The sequence below is a fragment of the Phyllostomus discolor genome, chromosome 6 (assembly GCF_004126475.2).
Source record: "Phyllostomus discolor isolate MPI-MPIP mPhyDis1 chromosome 6, mPhyDis1.pri.v3, whole genome shotgun sequence".
NCBI lineage: Eukaryota > Metazoa > Chordata > Mammalia > Chiroptera > Phyllostomidae > Phyllostomus > Phyllostomus discolor.
The window spans coordinates 148,072,136-148,093,264 of record NC_040908.2 but is presented as its reverse complement, the minus strand read 5'-3'; the positions used below and the strand labels follow the sequence as shown (position 1 = coordinate 148,093,264).

The window sequence follows — 21,129 nt, the reverse complement described above, 5'->3', positions numbered from 1 at the left end:
ATAGCATACTGGGAGTTTTTAAATTAGTCACTAGTTTAAAAATCAGGAAATGTGATACAATAAAAATTTCTAGCTTCATTGGAAAATCTGAAGGTGTGATTGTACTGGGTTCCCATTCCCACACCGCAGCAATTAGCTGAAGCAGAACAGCAGCTACCCACTTGAGGCAAGGCCAGCTCTCTCCCGTTTGCCATAGTAACTCAGGCTTGCTTCTCTCGTTCACATCACCTCTCTTGTCCCTAGGGACACTTGAAGTTGCTACCTCTGGAAGCAATTCTCTCTGAAGGGTTTTTTTAAAGCCCCTAAGGGTGCTTGTTTGAACACCAAGAAAACTGAGATGTTTTTCTTCATAGAGAAGTTCAAAATACTTCATAAACACATGCCCATCACTGACCCCAAAATACAGAAATAAGATAGTTCATTCTAATATAAGCATCCTTTGAAAATGAGCAAGAGGCAAAAACAAACGTGGATTATGGTAGGTAAAAGTGGTGTCAGAACAAGAAGTATTTTTTGAAAACCAGTGTCTGTACTTTCATGGGGGTCAGTCAGCTGAGCATCAAAAGAAAAGTCATGTATCAGTAAAAATGTAAATGAAAGTCACTTAAATATCCTCAGGTGGCTCCTAAGTATTGAATTCTGTATTACAAAGAATCAAAAGACGCTGAGTTCAGAAAAAAAAATTGACTGCCTGTTTTGTTTTTTGCTTTTTTTCTATCCCATTGGCCTTGTGTTGGTACCATGCTTAAAAAAAAAAAAAAAAAGGTCAACCCAACTTTCTGTCATTTCTACAAACAGATTTTGTTTGGGAGAAACAGTGGAAAAGGATTATGAGACACAATATGTAAGTAGTCTTCCTAAGGAATCAAATCAGAAAGCAAAGTCTTGTCAAAAGGAAACAGAACTAAATTTTAGTATTACCACGCCATGTACAAAAATTCTTTACCATCTTCTTCATATTATTTGATTTTCCAACTTTGAATTCACTCATATGTTAGGCGACCATGTTTACATAACTGCTCAGATCCAAACTCATTTTGGGGCCTGAGAAAACTCATCACCTGACTCTGAAAGACGTGCCATCTCCAGCTCCTCTTCACCCTCTCCACTGCTACCCAGTGCAAGCGGCAGCACTGCCCCCACTCCTGCTACCCTGCAGTCCACGCTCTCAAAGGAATCAGAGTGAAATTTTAAGAACATATATCAGATCACTCATTCCTGTGCTTAAAACAGTCCATGGCTACTGGAAATAAACCCCCAAATCCTTATCATGGCCTGCTTGGTACTCTGACTCCCTCTAGTCCTCCTGCAGCCTTCCTTTATATCCCCCAGGGAGCCTGTCCCATTCTGGAACCTCCACACTTGGTGTTTCTTCCCCTGGGGCCACTATGCCCTCGGAGCTTCCCATCCCTGGCTTTAACCATACCGAGGTCACTGCCTCAAAAAGTCCTTCTCAGACCCTTCGCCAGCCTCCCTCCCATTTCCCCATCCCAGTCACACTCTTTCTCCTTCACCTAGTTTGTTATTCATAGTACTTATCCTTATGCTTTTTTAAAGAGAATTTTTGTAACAGTATATTTAAGCCAAACTGATGACAATGGCCAGGAAGCAAGATCTCAAATGCCTTCATAGGACTTACCCATCCTTATTTGAAATATTATTTACTGTTTTACTTGCTTACATCTATTTTGCTCATACAATATAAGCTCCATGAGACCAGGGACTTGGAATTGTTCACTGTTAAATTTCCTACTTCCAAAATACTTCATCTAACTGAACAGATCAAAGTAAAAATAATGATGTCACCAACCCCAAACAATGCATAAAAATATCTTAATAAATACTCTACCTTAAAGAATTATAAAAAATTTAATGAGATAATATGTAGAAAGTTTACAGTATAGAACGTGGCACATAATGAGTTCTGAATAAATTATAGTTATCATTACTGTTACTGTTAACTGAATAACGATACACTGGGTGACTGACTACTGAGTATCAAGCACTGAGCTAGAGAAGTGCTGAATGGAAAAAATTAACAAAACAACCTGTTGCTAATCAAAATACTCTGTAAATCAAAATACTCTGCAAAATATCCAGGAAGAAAACTTCAGATAGAAGGAATGGTTTAGAAGGAATGTATCTATTAAATACTTTCATACTGCGCTGGCTGGTGCGGCTCAGTTGGTTGCGCATCCTCCTACAAAGCAAAAATTGCCAGTTTGATTTCTGGTCAGGGCCAGTTTGACTGGCCTAGGTTCTGGGTTTGTCCAAAGTTGGAGCACGTATGAGAAGCAACTGATGGGTGTTTCTCTTCCTCTCTTTCTCCCTCCCTTCCCTTTTCTCTACAAAGAAATCAAGTCTTTAAAAAACACCTTCATACAGATAGTAAACAGCAGGAGGTGTGTGTACAATTCAGAGAGCTTAAATGTAAGTGGGAATAATTAAGAATAGAAGCAAAATGGGGTGGTGGAAAGAACACGTACTTTGGGATCGGTCCCAGATGCACATCCTAGTCCTTCCACTTATTAGCTACGTGACCATCCGCAAATCTCAACCTTTGAGTACCACTTTCCTCATCTGGAAAACAAGAATCATAAAAACACAGCTGACTGTGGGAGCTGTATTGAGATCACTTGATAAAATAAAGAAAAAGCACCTGACCTGAAACTACTCAATAACTATTACTCTTAGTCTTCTCACCTCTGGAAAGAACCTCAAAATTCAATAGCAGGCAAGAGTTTCCCGACTCATATCTTACTTTTATAACTGCAGTTGAAGGTTAGCATTTTCATTCTTCACACACATGGAGTCAGAGTCTACCACTCAACACAAACTATACCTCGCCAGGGTTCACACAGACCCAAAGTATAGAGAGGAGAACAGTAGGGATGCCTATAACATTTCTCCAGTGATTGCCTACTGCAAAAATATGGAGGCAATTTTCTAACCAGAAAGTAAAGGGAATATTGCCCCTGCCTCCCCTCTGCTTCCATAAAAATTTCCAACAGTTCAGAATGTAAAACAGAATTTAAAGACTTGTGAACCTAAAATTAGGCCTATCAGCTGTGTTTTGGTTAGCTGGTGCATAAGGCACCCGTAGGACACTAAAATATACAAGAGCCTCTTCTTTGAAGACAAGCTTTTCACCAGCCTATCTACCCACCAGAGTAGAGAAGGCAGAAGGAGCAGAAGGAGAGGGGGCTGAACAGTTTTCACCCAAAGAAGCTTGGTATCCAGAACTTCTACTGTTGCCAGACTAACTGTTCTGGCATTGAACTCAGAATAGAACCTCAGATGGCTCTATGACAGTAATAAGAATAAGAGCAACCAAGTGCTGAGGGCTTATTATATCCCAAGCATTGTGCTCTTTATGTGTGTGATCTTGTTTGTTCCCCGCTATAACCTTAATAGGAGAAACAATTATTAAAGCCATGTTACAGATGAGGAAACCAAAACTCAGAGAGGCTGAGTAAATTATCCAACACAACAAAGCTAATAAGTAGCAGAGCCAGGATTCAAACCCACAGACTGCAAAGCAGCCAATTAAAGCAAGGCTGCTTAGTCATTCATATTCATTCTCCCATTTGTCCTTACTAACAGATCCCAGCTTTTAGCTAGATACACTGTGGCCTGCAGAAAAGACTGTTTCTAGCTCCTCTTGCAACTAGATAAGGCCATGGTACTTAATTCTAGCCAATGAAACAAGCAGCAACGTGTGCAACTTCTGGAGGGTTCTCTTAAAATAGAGGGGTATGCCCTTCTTCATTTCCTATGCTAGCTATTCTGAACTTGAATGTGCTGGCGGGACATCCAGCAGCCATCTTGGTCCCTGACAAGGATTACACCCTAAGGATTCCAGAACGGAGCCGGAAAGAGCCTACATTCTTGATAACCTCATGGTTCCTCTATACCAGCCTTAGACCGGGTACACCCAAACTTCTTTTACGCAAGAGAGAAATAAACACCTACCTTGTTTGCATTGCTGTTATTTTGGATTTTTCCAAATTATTGCATTATTTTAGAAGCAGGTAAACTTAATGTAAACATTAATATATTCAATCACTATGCAATGTCTTTTTCACTTCTTCATTGATGCTCTGGAACTAGATGAGATTGCCCTTCATATCATAAATATACCAAACATTTCACATGTATCTATTATCAACTGGCCCTGTGCTAGGTGCTAAAAACACAAAGATGAATAATGTATAGCCCTAACCCTAGAAGAGTTTATAACCCACGCAGGACAGACACAGAAAGAAGTAACATTGGTAGCACACTGTATTTAGTGTTACTATGAATGTACACAAGCCATCATTAGGGGAACACAGAGGGAGGTTACCTAACAGTCTGTATCTACCTAGTAAAATCCATCCCTCTTCAAAGGCCCACCTCTAACACCATCACTTCCAAGAAATCTTTCCTGATTCCATGCCTCCAGCAGAAATTAATTTCTCTTTTCTCTGAGCCCCGACAACATACTGTTTGTACCTCTCCAAGTATCTTTCCTATTACACTATAAGCTTCCTGATGTCGGGAACCACCTGTTACTCTTCTCAGTAGATCATACAGCTCATTATAAGTACTCAAAGATTACTCAGATAAATAAAATTAACTTAAAATACCCACCTTTGACACTGAGATTAATTATAGGCTATAGTTTCCACATATTACAATGAATGTTTTTCTCTAATATTCTATTTAAGTTAAAAGCAGAATACTCTGCCACCTGATTTAAAAAAAAAAACTAAACACATCTGAAATGAGCTTTATAGTTAAATGTTCAACAAGAATAATTAGCACATTATAATGTACACCTAAGTCATTGTCCACATGCTTGATTGCCACAAATTGTGGATTGAGCCTTTGGTATATTTGGAGAATTTTGTTTGTTTGATTTTATTTATTTATTTATTTATTTATTTTCACTGCCTTTTGAGAGAGAGAAAGGGAGGGGGAGGGGGAGAGAAGGAAAGGGAGAGGGAGAGACGGAGAGCGAGAGAAATATCAATGTAAGAGAGAAACATCAACTGGTTGCTTTCTCATACATGCCCTGACGGGGGATCGAACCTGCAACCTGATTATGTGCCCTGCCTGGGAATTGAACCCATGACCTTTTGGTCTATAGGACAACATTCCAACCAACTGAGCCACACTAGCCAAGGTTGGTTTTATTTATTTATCCTTGATTAATTTTTGATGTCGGAAAAGGGCATCAATATTGATTTTTCCCCGATACCATGTTGACTTGATCCCTATCATAGTGGTACACACCCCCTCAAAACAAAAATGCACATACAAAGGATTTAAGTCTCCCAGGGCCAGAATTCTGTGTTTCTCACCCCATTCTTACCTCTACCCCACATATCAAGACTAAAGTTTTCGTTCTACACATTCTTTGTCTATATCTGTTCCCTCTTTTGAGAGATCCATGAGCATCCTTCCTGCCACATAACAAGTTTAGCCCCTGGCTCTGGATATTAAAACAACCAACGGGAACAGGAGGATGAAACTGAGCGGCTTATCCCGGACTAAACTAACTGCAAGCAGAAGGCACACTGTGCACTGATACAGATCAATCTCTGATGACTTCTCAGTCTTGAGTCAAGTGCAAGGGAAGAGAAAAAATGAGTACACCAATGAACAGGCAGGGAAACTTGATGTCATGGGCTGTGGTCAAAAACGGCTGGTGCCACAGACATATAGTCCTTTATCCACAGAGGGGATAAGCCTAGTGCATCAGCAACCTTACCCTGAAAAGCAATTGTCTAATAGTCTAAAACATGTATTAACCCGTTCTATTTTGACTGAAAGGTCAGGGAAGAGCAAGAGGGCACAGGACTCTTGGGAGAAAGAGCCCAGAAAACTTGGATCTTTTCTCTTGAGTCAGCTGTTGAGAAAGCTTAGCTAAGCTCTGCCACGTTCCAGGTGTATGACCCTACCTCAACTATTGGATCCCTCTATGCCTCAGCTTCCTGCTTTTGTGAAAGAGATAGTAAAATGTACCTGTAGTGTTATTACGAAGATCAAATGAGTTAACATGAGTACAGAGTACTTAGAACAGTGCCTGGCACACAGTATTATATGAATGCTAGGTATCAATATGACTAAATCATCTTTCAAGAATCAGGCTGCACTCAAAAGTTGACCTGTGAGTAGAGGAAGGAAAGGAGACTCTTTCCAGGCTAGTGCATGAGACATTACATGATCCTTGCTCAGGTGACACTGCAGAAGAGGGTCCCAGATAGAAACTGCCAGAGAACGTTCTGTTCTCTATCCCCAAGATCCCCTGTCTCCCATGTATCAACAGTACTGTCATCTTGATAATGTGTACCCTTAACTCTGTGATTTTCCTCCCCAAACCCAGTAACTTCAACCTAATCTTGAGATGAATATGAGGCAAATCCCCACAGGAAATTCTACAAAATATACCTGACCATCCCTAGAGATTTTGGTTTGATTTCATTGGCTGGGGTGGGGCCGATCACAGGTCTTTTCTAAAGAACCGTACCCCCCCACCACACACAGGTACTTTAAAAATGTGGCACCGAGGTGAGAAGCACAGCTTACTCTGTAGACCCCATTTCTTACTCCTTTCACTCCACTCTCCCCCACGACCTTTCTGCTGTCCCTCAACACCCCAAGTCCACCTTTACCTTGAAGCCTTTGCATTCACCATTCTTTAGGCCTTAACCATGCTTCTCCCAGATGTTTTCTTAATTCTTAAGATTATCAAGTGTAGTTTTCATCATGAAGACTGTGACAAGAGTCCACGCCCTTAACAGGACACAGTTAGAAGGCTTTTCCCCTCCACTTAACCCTGCAAAAGCCCCCCAGGCTCCCATTAATGAAGCTCCGTCACCATGAATGCTGATCCCCTGAAAAAAATGAGCTGTTGTAAAAGGGATCTCTGTGAGCTCATATTCTCTCCACAGAGCAGTATTTTCACCTGCGCTAACAGCACACTGCAACTGCTGGAACTATGTTATCCCTCTTTCCTCAAGAGCCAGCTAATCCCTTTATGAACAGTTGTATGAATCAAACCAATGGTCTCTGCTAAGAATCATTGGACTTCATACAAGCAGCGCTGAATAGTAACACGATAGGAGGGTTTCTAGCTCTTTTCGAGAGCTACCTTCCATGACTTCCTTATCCAAAAGTAGTCCTCTCCCGCCACACCATTTACTCTTTCATTACTATGAATCACTTTTTTCATAGTACATACTACCATCCAAAATATCTCTACCTTTCTACCTAGCCAGCAGGTAAACTGCATGAATGCTAGTGCCCAATATGCCCTCACTGCATACTTCTCAGACTTATTACAGGTTAAGAAAATACATTCTGAAGGGTAGACTGAGACCGGGAATCCCAGAACTGCAGGCCTCACATAAACTTTGCATAGAACCATTTTGGGTGGCTGCACCCGATACCAAGCCATTCCCTTTACCTTCATCTTACAGCGTTTGCCTTATGTTATACAAGCAAATAAGAAAGACACTAACTGAAGTAGCCAGTGCTTCACAGTTTTATCAGAAGGTACCCCAAAGCCTTTAGGACAAGAATAAAAAAAATAACTAGTTACAATTCCCGTAGATCCTGAACCTTCTGCCTCCCTACCAGAGCTGCTCCGTATGACCTGCCTAGAGAGCCAGAGCCACTGACCTCTGTGGGACACCGCAGTGGCATACCTCCACCTCCGGCCCCTCTGCAGTCACAGCTGCTCTGAGCACATGCTCATATCCCTCACACCACCCTGCTACCAGTGCCCCCTTGTTGTAGTTCCCGATACCACTTAAGCAAACATTCCTCTCCCCAAATACCAATCTTAAAGGCACAATCTCAAGGGCAAGGCATGTGGCTTCAAAACCTTTGGGTCTGTCCATAACAAGGCCATGTTAAGAATCCCAAGATGCTCATAGGTATCGGCTGAGCTCTACCAACCCTTCTCTCTTTGCCATTTTGTAAGACCCCACCTTTCCTTCAGGTGATCAGAGAGTGAACTAGACAAGGGCTTTTCAAACCACAGGACATGACCCATTAGTGTGCAATGATATCAGTTTAGTGGGAGAATCCAGAAATTTTTTTGAACAGAACAGAAACAGAACACATGATACGCATTAAGGTAAACAGTGTTCCATTTGAGTTTTGTGTGTGTCTGTGTGTGTGTGTAAACAAGGTGACAATGTAAAATATATTCCCCCTACTATAAGTTATGTTCAAAATATTTTTTTAAATTACTGGTCTACAGTTCTGAGTATGCCTGACTGCGATTTTACTGTTCAACAAAAATGATTCATTAAATGTAACTGTGAATGAAGAGTCCCTTAACATAAGAATTTTTCCCCTTTTTATTGAATTTATTGGGGTGGCACTGGTTAACAAAGTTATACAGGTTTCAGGTGTACAATTCTACAACACACCACCTGTACACTGTATTGTGGGTTCACCACTGCAAGTCAAGTCTCCTTCCATCACCATTTGTCCCCGCATAACCGCTACCTCCTCCCACCCCTGCTCTCCCTGGCAATCGCCACGCTGCTGTCCGTGGCCAAGAGCTTCTCTTTTTTTTGTTCTTTGTTGCTCAATCCCTCCACAGCCCCCAGTCCCCCATAACAATTTTCATATAAATAAATCTACAAACCTGATCGAACTCCTTTGTCAGGCCCAATGACCCATTTCCCAGCTCAGAAATTATGGTCACCGTAAAGGAAACCTGTGTGTCCGAGATGAGATGTTGTGACCTGGAGGAGTGGTCATAATTTGGGCTGTGTTACTATAGTTCTTTGATAAAGCTGGAGCACAGGCTCAATTCAAAATACTTTTGAGACAAAATCCGATGAGGCCAAACTGGAAAGGTCACTGGTTTGATTCCTGGTCAGGGCACACGCCTGGTTGCAGGTTCGGTCCCAGGTTGGGACACATGAGAGAGGTGGCTGATCAATGTTTCTCTCTCACAACAATGCTTCTCTCCCTCTCTTTCTCTCTCCCTTCCCCTCTCTCTAAAATAAATAAATAAAGTTTAAAAGTCACTTCAGTAACTAAGTGTTAACCTTGTCTCTTCAAGGTGTTCACCGTACTGCTTTTGGCCTATCCTTCAGGTTGCCTCTGCCCTAATCCCCTCTTGCTGTACAGTCACCCTGGTTTTCCGCCCATTCTGGCTCACTCTGAAATATGCTTTTAGTATCAGCATCCCTTGGCAACAATTTGGCCTTCTACCACCAATGTCACCCACCCCTGGGGCACAGCCTTGGGCACAGAGATATCAAACAGATATTGTACAAACTCAACCCTATACTTGTATATTTAACTAGACTCCTCATAATAGTAATATAAACAATGACTAATGTTTACTGAACACTTAAAATGTCTTAAGCATTGTTTTAAGCATCTTATCACAAAGTCATTTATTCTTAAATGAAATTTTATTTCATTTAAGAATAAAATTTTATTCTTAATAAAATTTTATTTTATTTTACTTCTTAAAATTATATCCATTTTAGAGACATGGAAACAAGTCCAAGCTGCTGCATAACTTGCCCAAGGTCAAAAAGCAAGTGGCAGAGCTGGGATACTTCCTATCTCACCCTAACCCTACATTGTGTTTTATTTTTTCTTCATAGCACTTATTACATGGTTATTTGCTTATTTGTTCTTCTCTATTCCCTAATGATACAATATAAGCTCCAAAGTAGGGACTTTTCCCATTTTGTTCACTGCTATATCCCCAATGCTTAGACAGTACTGGCCGTTGGAGATGCGCAGTAAGTACTTGCTGAACGAACAGACAAGCGAATGAATGCACTATAACAAACGTCCTCTGCTCTCATCATCATCATGCCGAACCACTTTTAATATCCCAAGAAACCTACTCTCTTGCCAATAAGCAAATGCACACTGCCTTCCAAACATTTGAAACCAGAGGTGAACTGAAACTAATTAAAGTTGCAACCAAGCTCTGGCTAAGCTCAAATCATTATTGGAACAAAAATTCCAGCCTCTCATCCTAGCTACCAAACAGCAAATAGCATGCTCTTTCTCAAGGGGAAAAATATTACTCTAGTGTCTACTGTTCTTTTAAACAAATATTTAGTAGGATGAAAGATTCAGATAAGAAAAAAAACATGAAAACATGACATACAGTCAAGAATCAGAACCCCCAAAATTCAGAAACACAAATCTTTAAAAAGTAACAAACAGGCATTCTGGAGTTGAAAACACAGTATCGTGAATTAAGAATTTAATGAATGGCACACAATGGAGTATTTGCAGCTATAAAATAAATGTTAAAGTAAACAAACAGATCTATGGAGTTATTTCCAAGACATACTGCTAATTCAAAAAGGCAATGCACAAAAGAGAATTTATATTGCCCAAAATCCCCATAATTCCAGTTTCACCATGAAAACATCAGACAAACACAAACTGAGAGAATTCTACAAAACACCCGACTAGCACTCCTCAAAACTATCAAGGTCATCATAAATTAGAAAGAGTAACATGGCCATAGGATCCTGGTACAAAAGTCACTGGAGGAAAAACTGGTGAAATTCTAATAAAGTCTACAGTTTAGTTAGCAATACTGGTCCAATGTTAAGATAAGCAGAGTACAGTAAGCAGCTTTCGAACTCAGGACACTTACTGACTGAAAGAAACTGGGCTGTGCATTTAGTTGACTGGGGCTCAAAAATAAGGAGGCAGGAGGGGAGAAGGTGACAGAAAACAAAGCCTGTGGCAAGCTCAGAGTGGGACATTTAAAAGAGACCCTTTCCATGCAGACTTGGGATCTTCCCACCCTGGCCAGGGAGCAACATCTCAGAGTAAAGGCAAACTGAAGTAAACCTGTCACTATGTCACCCTCCAAAGGGGCCTAAGGGGAGCATTGCCTTGGAGCTGAACAAAGTGGGTTGAAAGGGGTGGCTCAGGGTGGGATGAAAGAAACTTCTTTAAGGGGTTATAAACTTTGGAAAACGACTCCTGAAAATTTGCTCTCAGACAATTAGTTTAGTTTATAGAGATTCTAAACAAGTTGAACTTTCAGACCTTAGCAGAAGCGAACTCAAATCCTCTTTCAAAGAATACAGTTTTATTCCAAGACTTGGGAAATCCCCACAAATAATTTTTTAAAGGCAATGAGATGCTATGCAGTCAAACGTAATGAACGAAAGAAACTAAAGAAACACGAAAAATACCACCAAAACAACAGTAGAGAGAGCTCCACAAAGTCTTCACATATGGAGTTACCAGAGGCAGATGATGAGTGAGTATGCTTACTCTTCATGAAGGAGTCAAGAGGACAGCCACGGTATGAATGAAAGATATCTTAGAGGATATGATTCACAAATTTATACTAATACATTTGAAAATTTAGGCAAAATTAACTTCTGGGGAAAGAGCGCAACAAAACTGACTTAAGGAAAATAGACAATGTTGACAGAACTATAACCATTACACTGAATCATAGCCAGAAATGCTATACAAAACAAAATAAAACTCTCTCTTCTGCCCACCTTCCTTCCATCTCTCCCCCCACCACCCGTCTCTCTTTTCAAGTCTGGAAGGCTTCCATGGTCAGTTCTGTCAATCACTCTAGGAAGAAATATTCCAATATCATATAAACACTTTCAGAGCATTAAAAAATAAAAAGAAAATATGTGAGAAGCAAACAACTTAACTCATACTATGAAGTCAACATAACCTTGACAGAAAATCTCATGAGTACAGTACAAGAAAAAAATTTATGAGCTAATTTGCCCCATTAATATAAATTAAAAACCTATATAAACTATCAATAAACCAAATTAAAAAATATGAGGATACTTCATCATGACCACGTTGGGTTTATCCTAAAAACACAAGGTTGCTTTGACTGTACAATATAATAATAAAGACACAAAGGGATGGAAGTAAGACCACATATATGAACATGCCTGTATTTCCTCAAAGAAGCACTTGAAGGATAAGCAAAAACACAGGTGAAAGGGGAAAAGGTGAAAGAAGCTTTTAAGATATGTGAACATATTACTGACTTTTAAATTTAATGTAAAAAGTAAATCAATTAATGTAATTAATCACATTAACATAGTAAGAGTAAAATCACACAAACAGCTTAACAGATACAGAAAAAGCATTTGATAAAATGTAGTTTCCATTCAATACTGAGAAAACTCTTAAGAGTTTTATATTCAGTATTAATAGTTTTCTTAATAATATATTCAATATATTATTGTTATATATATTCAATATATTAAGAGTTTTCTTAATTTGAATATACTAGGACTAGAGGGGAACTTTCTTAATCAGATAAAATATATCCATAAAAAAGAAACAAACTACTATCACATTATTTGAGAAATATTGTAAATAATCCCTCAATTAGGAATGAGGCCAGAATACCCACTATTCTATTAAACATACTTGAGGTTCTATCCAAGGCAGTAAGGCAATAAAAAAAAAAACAGTTATAAGGACTGAAAATAAATCAAAATTGTCCTCTTTGCAGATAATATGATCATGTATATAGAATGAACCTATAGATTATTAGAATATGTAAGGAAATTTAGAAGATAATATATAAAAGTTAATCATATTCCTAAATATACAATTAGAAAACAAAAATTAAAAACCTTTTTTACAATACTGTGAAATTTAAGTATCTAGGAATAAATTTCACAATGTTGTACAAGATCTTTCAGAAAGAATATTATAGGACTTTATTGTAAGGCAATAAAAAGACCTAAATAAATGGTTTAGAAAACTTCATACTGCAATGATATTATTCATATATTGGTTTATAAATTCAATACAATACAGAAAATGTCTTGCAGGCTTATTTCATATAACTTAATAGTATGAGTCTAAGACATGTAAATGACCAAGACTGGCTGAGACACTCTCCTAGAAGAACAAAAGGGAAGAACTTGGTCTACCACATGAAGACATGTTATAAAGCTACAGAAACTAGCCCTGGCTGGCGTAGCTCAGAGGATTGAGCACAGGCTGTGAACCAAAGTGTCACAGGTTCGATTCCCAGTCAGGGCACATGCCTGGGTTGTGGACCATGGCCCACAGCAACCGCACATTGATGTTTCTCTCTTTCTCTTTCTCCCTCCCTTTCCTCTCTAAAAATAAATAAAATCTAAAAAATAAATAAATAAAAATAAAGTAGGTTCATCCTCTTTAAAAAAAAAGCTACAGAAACCGAGAAAAGCATGTTCACAGAGGGACATACAAATAGGTCAATAGGGCAGAATTTAAAAAGCCACGAAACACGTACACACACAAATGGGCCCTTGATAAATGACATGACAGGTGGCAACTGGCTATCTGTATGGAGGGAATAATGAAATTGAGCCCCTACTTCACCTACACAAAAATCAATACTAAGATGAATAACACACAAAAGCACTAACGATAAAGGAAATTCTTGACAAATTCTACTACATTAACATTCAAGGCACAAATTTCTAAAAAGAGAAAATAGAGTAGATGATACTTGCAACCCATATAAACAACAAAGTCAGAAATAAATGTATAAAAATCTCCCGTACATTAATGAGAAAAAGATAGACAACCCAATAGAAAAGTAAGCAAAAGACCTGAATGGGCACTTCAAAAGAAGAAACACAAGATACTCAAAGTTGTCAGTAACCAGAGGAATGCAAATTTAAACCACAAGAAGATACCATTATTCACAAGACTGCGAAAATTAAACATTCTGTAATAGCAAGTCTTGGTGAAGATACAGAACAAGATCTCTCAAACACTATTCATGGCAAAGCAAACCGGTACAACCACTTTGGAAAATAGTTGGCAACATCTGGTAATATTAGATATTCATAGTCTATGATCCCAAAATTACACTCTTAGGTTTATAATTTCATTTAAGTATATGTAGATGTGCATTGGAAGACACGAACAAGAATGTTTATACCAACATCTTTCAATAATGGCCAGAAACTCCAGAATCTGGGAATCAAGTGTTATTGACAGAATAGGTAACTTATGGCATATTCATAAGATGAAATCCTATACAACAATGAAAATGAACAAAGCACAGCCACCTACCACCAGATGAATCTCACAAATACAATGTTGAAAAAAAAGGAAGTAAAACTCCAAAGAACACATGATAACAATATATCAATTTGCCAAGTTCAAATGAGTTTAGGAACGCATACATCTGTGGTAAAGTATAAAGATAAGCAGGCACATTATCATTGCAAAAGTCAGGTCAATTGCTACTTAAGGGGAAGGGAGATGTTACAACCAGAAAGGGCATGGGGCTTTAATAACTGCTAATGCTCTATTTCTTAATGAGTGGAGGTTCTATCAGTATTTGCTTTATAATTACTTGTCAGACTGGACATATATTTTTATACGCTTTGTGTATTTTACAATAAAAAGGGAAAATCTTAATAGAGGGATTTTCATTATCAAAGTATTCGTTATCTCAGTGCCAGCAACTGCAAGGTTACTTATGGAATCAAAAGGGGTCCTAAGATACCAACATTCACTAATGGAACTCATCACTTAATAAACTGATCACTCCACTCAACCATTCCTCCCTGGTTAATGCCAGCAGTTTCTCTCACTGGGTGGATACATCCACAATTTAATAAAAGGCAAGTCATTTGCAAATTCATTCATTCAACAAATATTTATTAATGTCTACTATGTACTTTCCAAACACCGTTCTAGGGGGACCAGCAAGTCCCCCTTACAAAAGATGGAGGACTGGGGACCCCCACTCTCATCCCAATTTTGCCTCCACCTGCTCATCCTCCCTTCCAAACAAGTATCAAACACGAAGTATCTAAAAGGAAGGCAGCGCACCCATGAAGTTATTATCAAAACCCAAACCTTGGGGAATCCTGACCTGCTTGGATTCATTTGGCAAAACCGTGGTTTCCCATGTTTCCAAGCAGGCAAAGAGGTTGCCGTATCAAGAGCCCTAAGTCAGGGCATGAGTCTCCATAATGGGTGTTGCCGTGGGAATCGGCTTAAGTGGGGTCAAAACTCCCAAGAAATGCTTTAGTTGGGATGCAGAGACCCGAGGCTTGCAATTCTCCAGGCACTGTCTACTGGATTTCGTGTACACGTGTATTTCTTAGGTCAGAGTTCAGAATTTTCATCTGACTCTCTGAGGTCAACCAAAAGGTCAACAAGCCCTGCTTCCAACAAGCTGAATAACGAGCTTCTCAGGGACATGAAGAAAGTGAACAAGGCCACAACCACGCCACCTGAGTCAAAACCCAGGCGTCCTGACCTCTAGGCCTATGTTCTGAATGTCCAATACTTACTCTTAGCTCTTCGAAGGCTTCGTCTAAGGTGGAGAGTTGGTGGCCCTGGTGAGCCCCAATGACCGGACACAGGACACAGATGAGCTGTTTATCTTCCTGGCAATAGGTGCTCAAATCAAGCCCATGGTCCGGACACTTCCTCTTGGCCACTCTCTCTGCTTCCATTTCTATTTCTGGGTCAAATTCACTTTCTGCCTCAGTTTCTCCCTCGGCCTCAGATTCTCCATCTTCATGGTTGTCTTCCTCCGCCTCGCTCTCTTGCTCATCCTCCATCTCTTCCTCACTGTCTTCTTCGCTCTCCTCCTCGCTCTCCTCCTCACTCTCTTCCTCCGTCTCGCTCTCTTCTTCGGACTCAGTGTCCTCCTCGGACTCCTCGCTCTGCTCCCCCGCCTCGCTCTCTACGTCTCTCTCATTCCCCAACTGGGCCTCCACGCCTTCCTTCCCCTGGCCTTCCTCCTGGACTCGGGAGGTCCAGGCCTGGGCCGCGCCGTGGACGTACTCGGCCAGGTGGTGCCCGGGGAACTTCTGCCTGTGCACCTCTGCGTGGCGGCGGCAGTAGCAGAAGCCGCATTCTCGGCACACTTCCTCCGCCCCGGGAGCCTCGTCGGGCTCGCACTGGTCACACGTGCCATCGTGCGGCAGCTCCTCCAAGGCCGCGCCCCCTCCGGAGGCCATGTGGGTGCGGGGACGAGGCCCAGGTCGTGGGGCCTCGGAGCTCGCCTCCTGGCCTTCGCGGCGCCCTCACGTCCTCCTCCTCACCCGGTCCTGCCCCAGGGAGTCGCAGCCCCCCGCTCAGGCTGTGCGGTGTTTCCGTGCGGGCCCGCGGCTGCGCCGCCTGCTCCCTGCAGCCCGCACCCGGCCAGGGGAAAGGGCCTTCCCGCCGGCTGAAAGCTCGGCGCCGGCAGTGCTTCCTTGGGCCGCCCGGCCACTTCCGGCGCGGCGGCCCGTGCCCCTGTCGGCCCCCACGCCGCACACCCCGCTCGGCCTCTAGGTACCCCGGCGAGATCTCGGCGCCGCGGCCCCCGCCGCCCCGGTTCCACTTTCCCTTTCCCTGTCAGGCGGGCTCCTTTCACTTCCTGAGTCATTTAAAGTGGCAATGGCCCTTTTCTGCGACTCCCACGGGGGCTCCGCATCCCCGGAAGGAGGGGGAGGATGGATGAGGCCTCCCTCTCACGCCAGCGGGGGGAATTGGGCCCCGCCTACCCCACTTCCTCCCTAGAGGTGTCAACCCCACTTGTCAAGGCCACTAGGCAGGTGTACGTGTGTATTTCAGTCTCTCTCCCATTTGTCGCTGATTCCCCCCATCCCCCCAAGTCCCTGCTGCTGCGTGCTCTGGAAGGTGCCAGGACCGAGTGTTGTTTACCAGAATGAACCTGAGAGCCTGGGATTTCCAGAGGGCCCTGGGAAGGATTGTGTTTGTTCTCCTAGGCTCAGGGAATCTCAGAGTCAGCTTGAGCAAACAGACATTTTCGATCCAAAGCAATACTATACTTTGTCTATTTGCAAAGTCTATTTGCATCCTGCCTCCAAGGGGCTCAGAACCTATAGGTGACAACCTTTGTACCTTTTTTCTGAGAGCCTGCCATGGGTTTGGCTGAGATCTGAGGTGAGGTAGCTGGAGAGACAGTATTGATCAAACGAGAGTTCCAGTGTGCAGCCATTTTCCCTTATGTAAGGAGACTTTATGTTCAGATTGGGTTCCAAAGAGAGGATGGGGACTGTTACTTATTAACCAATACTAAAGTGCCAAGAATTGGGCTAGATCTTTTTGTGGTTCTTTACAAGGGGGTTTTGGAAATCCACTGCCCAAAGGCTCCCAAATCTTGATAATACAACTTGTTGGCTTTGTGACCATGGAGAATTTCATTGATCTCCCTGTTTTCTGCTTAAAGCAGTATACATAAAAAGTATGTATACATACTTAATATACATAAAAAGTATGTATATTAAGTTGAAATCATGGTAATACCTATTTCATGAGGCTGTTCTGTGGATGAAATGTGAAGGTGCCTGCCTTGTAGAAGTATTCACTATATTTTAACTATTATTACTGGTACAGATTACATTTAATGGACATAATGACCCTTTGAAAGGTTTTAAACATATTTTTTAACACATTAAGCATTTTTCGGCCGGCTGCTGGTAGTGTAATCAACCCCCCAGCTCTACCTGATATCTGTGCCCCTCCAGTCATTGAAAAGCTTGTGTTTTGTATTCATGAGAGAAAAAGGACGTTCTAACCTATTGCCAGGAGAGGCTGAGATGAGGTTGAGAAGAATGGGGTCTGTTTTCCATGGATTCCCTTGGACAATTTTGAGCTTGAATTTCCAGATGAACATCACAAAAATGCCAGAAGATGGGGTGGTATAAAAATCATTTAAATAATTTTTAGTGTCTCCACATATAATGTATACTTGCTCTCTGTGCAGCGTTTGTTAGAGATTTATTTTTTTTCCTTAGAAATCTTTGTTTTTTTATAACCTCAGAACAATTCTATAAAATGGTGGGGGAAAAGAAAGAAGGATTTTTCTCCCACCAATTCAATACACATTTCTATTTGTTTCCAGTTCATTTCTCTGGAAATTATTTCTATGTCTGCATTGAAAACAAGGATTGATGCACCATTCTGAAAAAAATATTCAACAAATGTCAACTCAAACATCAACATTAGTACACCTAGAGAACTGTGTTTCTTGCTTGAAGAAACACAATTCTCTAGGCATACTAATTTCTACCTCTCCAAGCTTAAAAGGAAATAGTTTTTACAAACATAATGTTATAACATTTAGAAGTTTTTCACTGAAAACAAGTTTTTAATATCTTAAAACAATTTGTGTGTGTGTGTGTCCCTGATCTTTGGTGGGGATGGAAGGGTGTCTTTTTTTCGTCATTATTGTTGTTACTGTTTGTTCTTAGTTTTACCTGACAGAGAGTGAAAATATCATTCTCTGCAGTTCAGTATCTGACAGTTCACATTCCTCTTTTGAGCCCTCTGTGATAAGAGGATTTAGAGGCAGAAGCTGATGGAACCGCTGGAAAGGGACTTTATAAAGTTCTGGTCATGAGGTAGGGCAGACTCCATGAGACAGACCTTCTGTAATCCTTTGCACAGAAGTCAGAACAGTCTGGTTCCCCAGGAATCGGAATCTTTGGGAGCATCCAGAGATCGGAGCCTTGTTATAGTAACCTATTATTGCATAGAAAATTACCTGAAAACATAGTAGCTTAAGCAATAAACATTTATGATCTCACATATTCTGTGAGCCAGGAATATGGGAGTGGCTCAGCTGATTGGTCTAATTCAAGGTATTTCAAAAGATTTCAGTGAATATTTTGGCTGGAGCTATAGGCATGACTTTAAGGCATGACTTGCAGGATTCACTTCTAAGGTGGCCTGCTTATGTGGCTGTTGGCAGGAAGACCACTTTCTATTGGGTTGCTTTAGTGTCCTCATGACATGGCAGTTGAATTCTCCCAAAGCAACTGATCCAAGAGAGGGCAAGATGGAAGATTCAATGCCTTATGACCTAAGCTCAGAAGTCACACATCATCATTTCCAAAATAGCCCATTAGTTACAGAGATCAGCTCTATTCACTGTGGGAGGGGACTATGCAAAGAGCATGAATACCAAGAGGCGGGGATCTTTGGGGCCATCTTTGAGGTTGACTACCTACCATATTTTGCCCTTTTGCCTTCAACTATTCACATCTCTCTCAAATGTAAAACACATTCACTTCCACCTAAGATCCCCAATGTCTCAACCCATTACATCAGTTTAAAGTACAGAATCTTATCTAAATCAGGTCCAGGTGTAGATGAAGCTGCTCCATGTAGTGTCTTAAATGCTGCTCCTCGAGTATAGTTCCTCTCCATCTGAATACTTGTTTTCCTCCACAGTACCAACATACAATGATGAGACAGGCTTAGAATAACTGGCACAGACACTCCTGTTCAAAGGGAGACAAGACACCACAGTAATCCTGAAGTTCAGTTGGACACATGTCAGAAGTTCCTCAGTTAGAGCTCAATTCTACTTCTGCTCAGGAATGACTTCCCATGGCTTTTGACTTCACCCTTGAAGCTCTTGATTCCACTCTCTGAGTCATCCTTCCTTTTCTATAAAAAGTAGACCCTGTTTGCAGCTATATAATTTGTCGGTCTGCTTTCTGCCAGTAGAATATAGGCAATATAAAGGCCCCTTTGAATTTTGTTCTGTCTCCGTTCCGTTTAGTCCATGCTGGCTTTGTCTCTGCCAATATAATTCCTTTAAAAATGTTGTGAGTCACCTATGAATCTAATTGGGGCACTGCTTTATTGGACAAAAATCATATCCCAAAGTGTACTGTGGAGGGTCCCCCTCCTGAAACTGCTCAGGTACAACACTAATAAGCTTCTTTGAAGCCATATCATTTGTCTGAATGATTCTCTGAATCACTGCTATAGATCTTTTTGAGGTGTGAACAAAGGGGTTTACAGCCACACTCTTAGCTTCATCATTTGATATGTTTTCCTTGCAGCTTCCTGGAGTTTATTTTTGACGGGAAGCCATTTCTTCGTTTTAGCATTGTCATTTAAAGAAGATGGGAATATTCACATCTAGCAAGTTCTGGATCTCTTCTTTTTTAAAGTCCTTTAGGTTATTTCTTTCTTCTCACATTTTTTAATAATCAGAAATAGGGCATCAGTCAGCACATTCAGCACTCTACCTGGCAATGAACTTAGCTAGAACACCCAATTAATTAGGTGCATTTTCTACTTTATACGTTACTGCAGGTGACAGAGTTGCTAAACTCCCTGCTGCTACCTAACAAGGACCCTCCCTGTTCCTCCAGTTTCTAATCCCATTTTTCTTATTTCCCCTTAAGCATTAATCTACAGTGTTTTCAAAAGCCATTGGAATTCTTCTAGCAGTTTCTTCAACACTCTTCAACACTCTCCTCCAAGTCCTTCCTGCTTCTCCAACTGCCCAGTTCCAAAACCACTCCAACACTGTTAAGTTTTTGTTATGGAAACACCTTACTCTTTGTAGTAGAATATGCATTATTGTCTATTAATTAATAATAAATTACCCCCAAACTTTGAGTCCTTTGGGGGGCAAATGACCACCCGTGACGTTTGCATTGCCTTCGCAGCTGTTAGGCATTTCCAAGATGGTCAGCAGGCAGCAGCTGCGGAGGACAAGGCAGCTTGCATTTGGGACTCTTTTGTGAGTGCTTGTGGGACTTTGAGGGTGAAATGGTCTACTCCTAAAATAATCTGGTGTCTGCTAATTATGTGGATGATAGCTCTCAAGTTATTAGACATTTCAGCTCACTACACATGTGGCAGCCTATGTTCAGAGAGGTGAAAAAACTTGTTAAATGTTAGTCAGCCAGAAGGTTGGCTGAATTGGGACTCAAACTCAGAACTATTCGAGTCCATCTTACCACGTTCACCTGTGGATGAAACAGGGCATACCCCTCAATTGCCTGACTGCTTCTCAGTAACTTTAACTGTCTTTTCCTTCCAGCCATGAAATCAATTTCTGTCCCCTTCACTTGTTCTAAAGAGACAAACTGGATTTAGTAAGATTCATAACATAGTACATTTAATAAAAAAACAAAACAACCCAACCCTCAAAAGTTGAGGGAACATGGTGGAATTTACAAGTCCACTGCTTTGCTGGAAGTATTTGTCCGCCATGAGTTGGTCCCATTCTTATGTCATTAGATTGTCACTTCAGTGACTGATTTCCTTCCCCGCATCCCAAGCCCCTGAAATCCCCTAAAAGTCATCTCCTGCTGTTATCATATTGGCTAACACCTTATCCTGTTCAAGCCAGTG

At 41.1% G+C, this 21,129-nt stretch overlaps 1 protein-coding gene across 3 annotated transcripts in view; it reads right to left on the bottom strand.

The window, feature by feature from the left end:
* The window catches only part of TRIM44 (tripartite motif containing 44), a 112,776-nt gene extending 96,295 nt beyond the window's left edge, over nt 1–16,481 (bottom strand). For 2 of the 3 annotated variants that reach the window (XM_028516751.2, XM_028516752.2), the window contains exon 1: nt 15,306–16,478. In XM_028516751.2, the coding sequence (XP_028372552.1) occupies nt 15,306–15,980 (675 nt within the window). In that variant the 5' untranslated portion in view covers nt 15,981–16,478. Of the gene's footprint in view, nt 1–15,305 lie in introns of all 3 variants that reach the window. The other variant, XM_036029249.1, reaches the window with a different exon arrangement.
* Nucleotides 16,482–21,129: the final 4,648 nt, after the last annotated feature.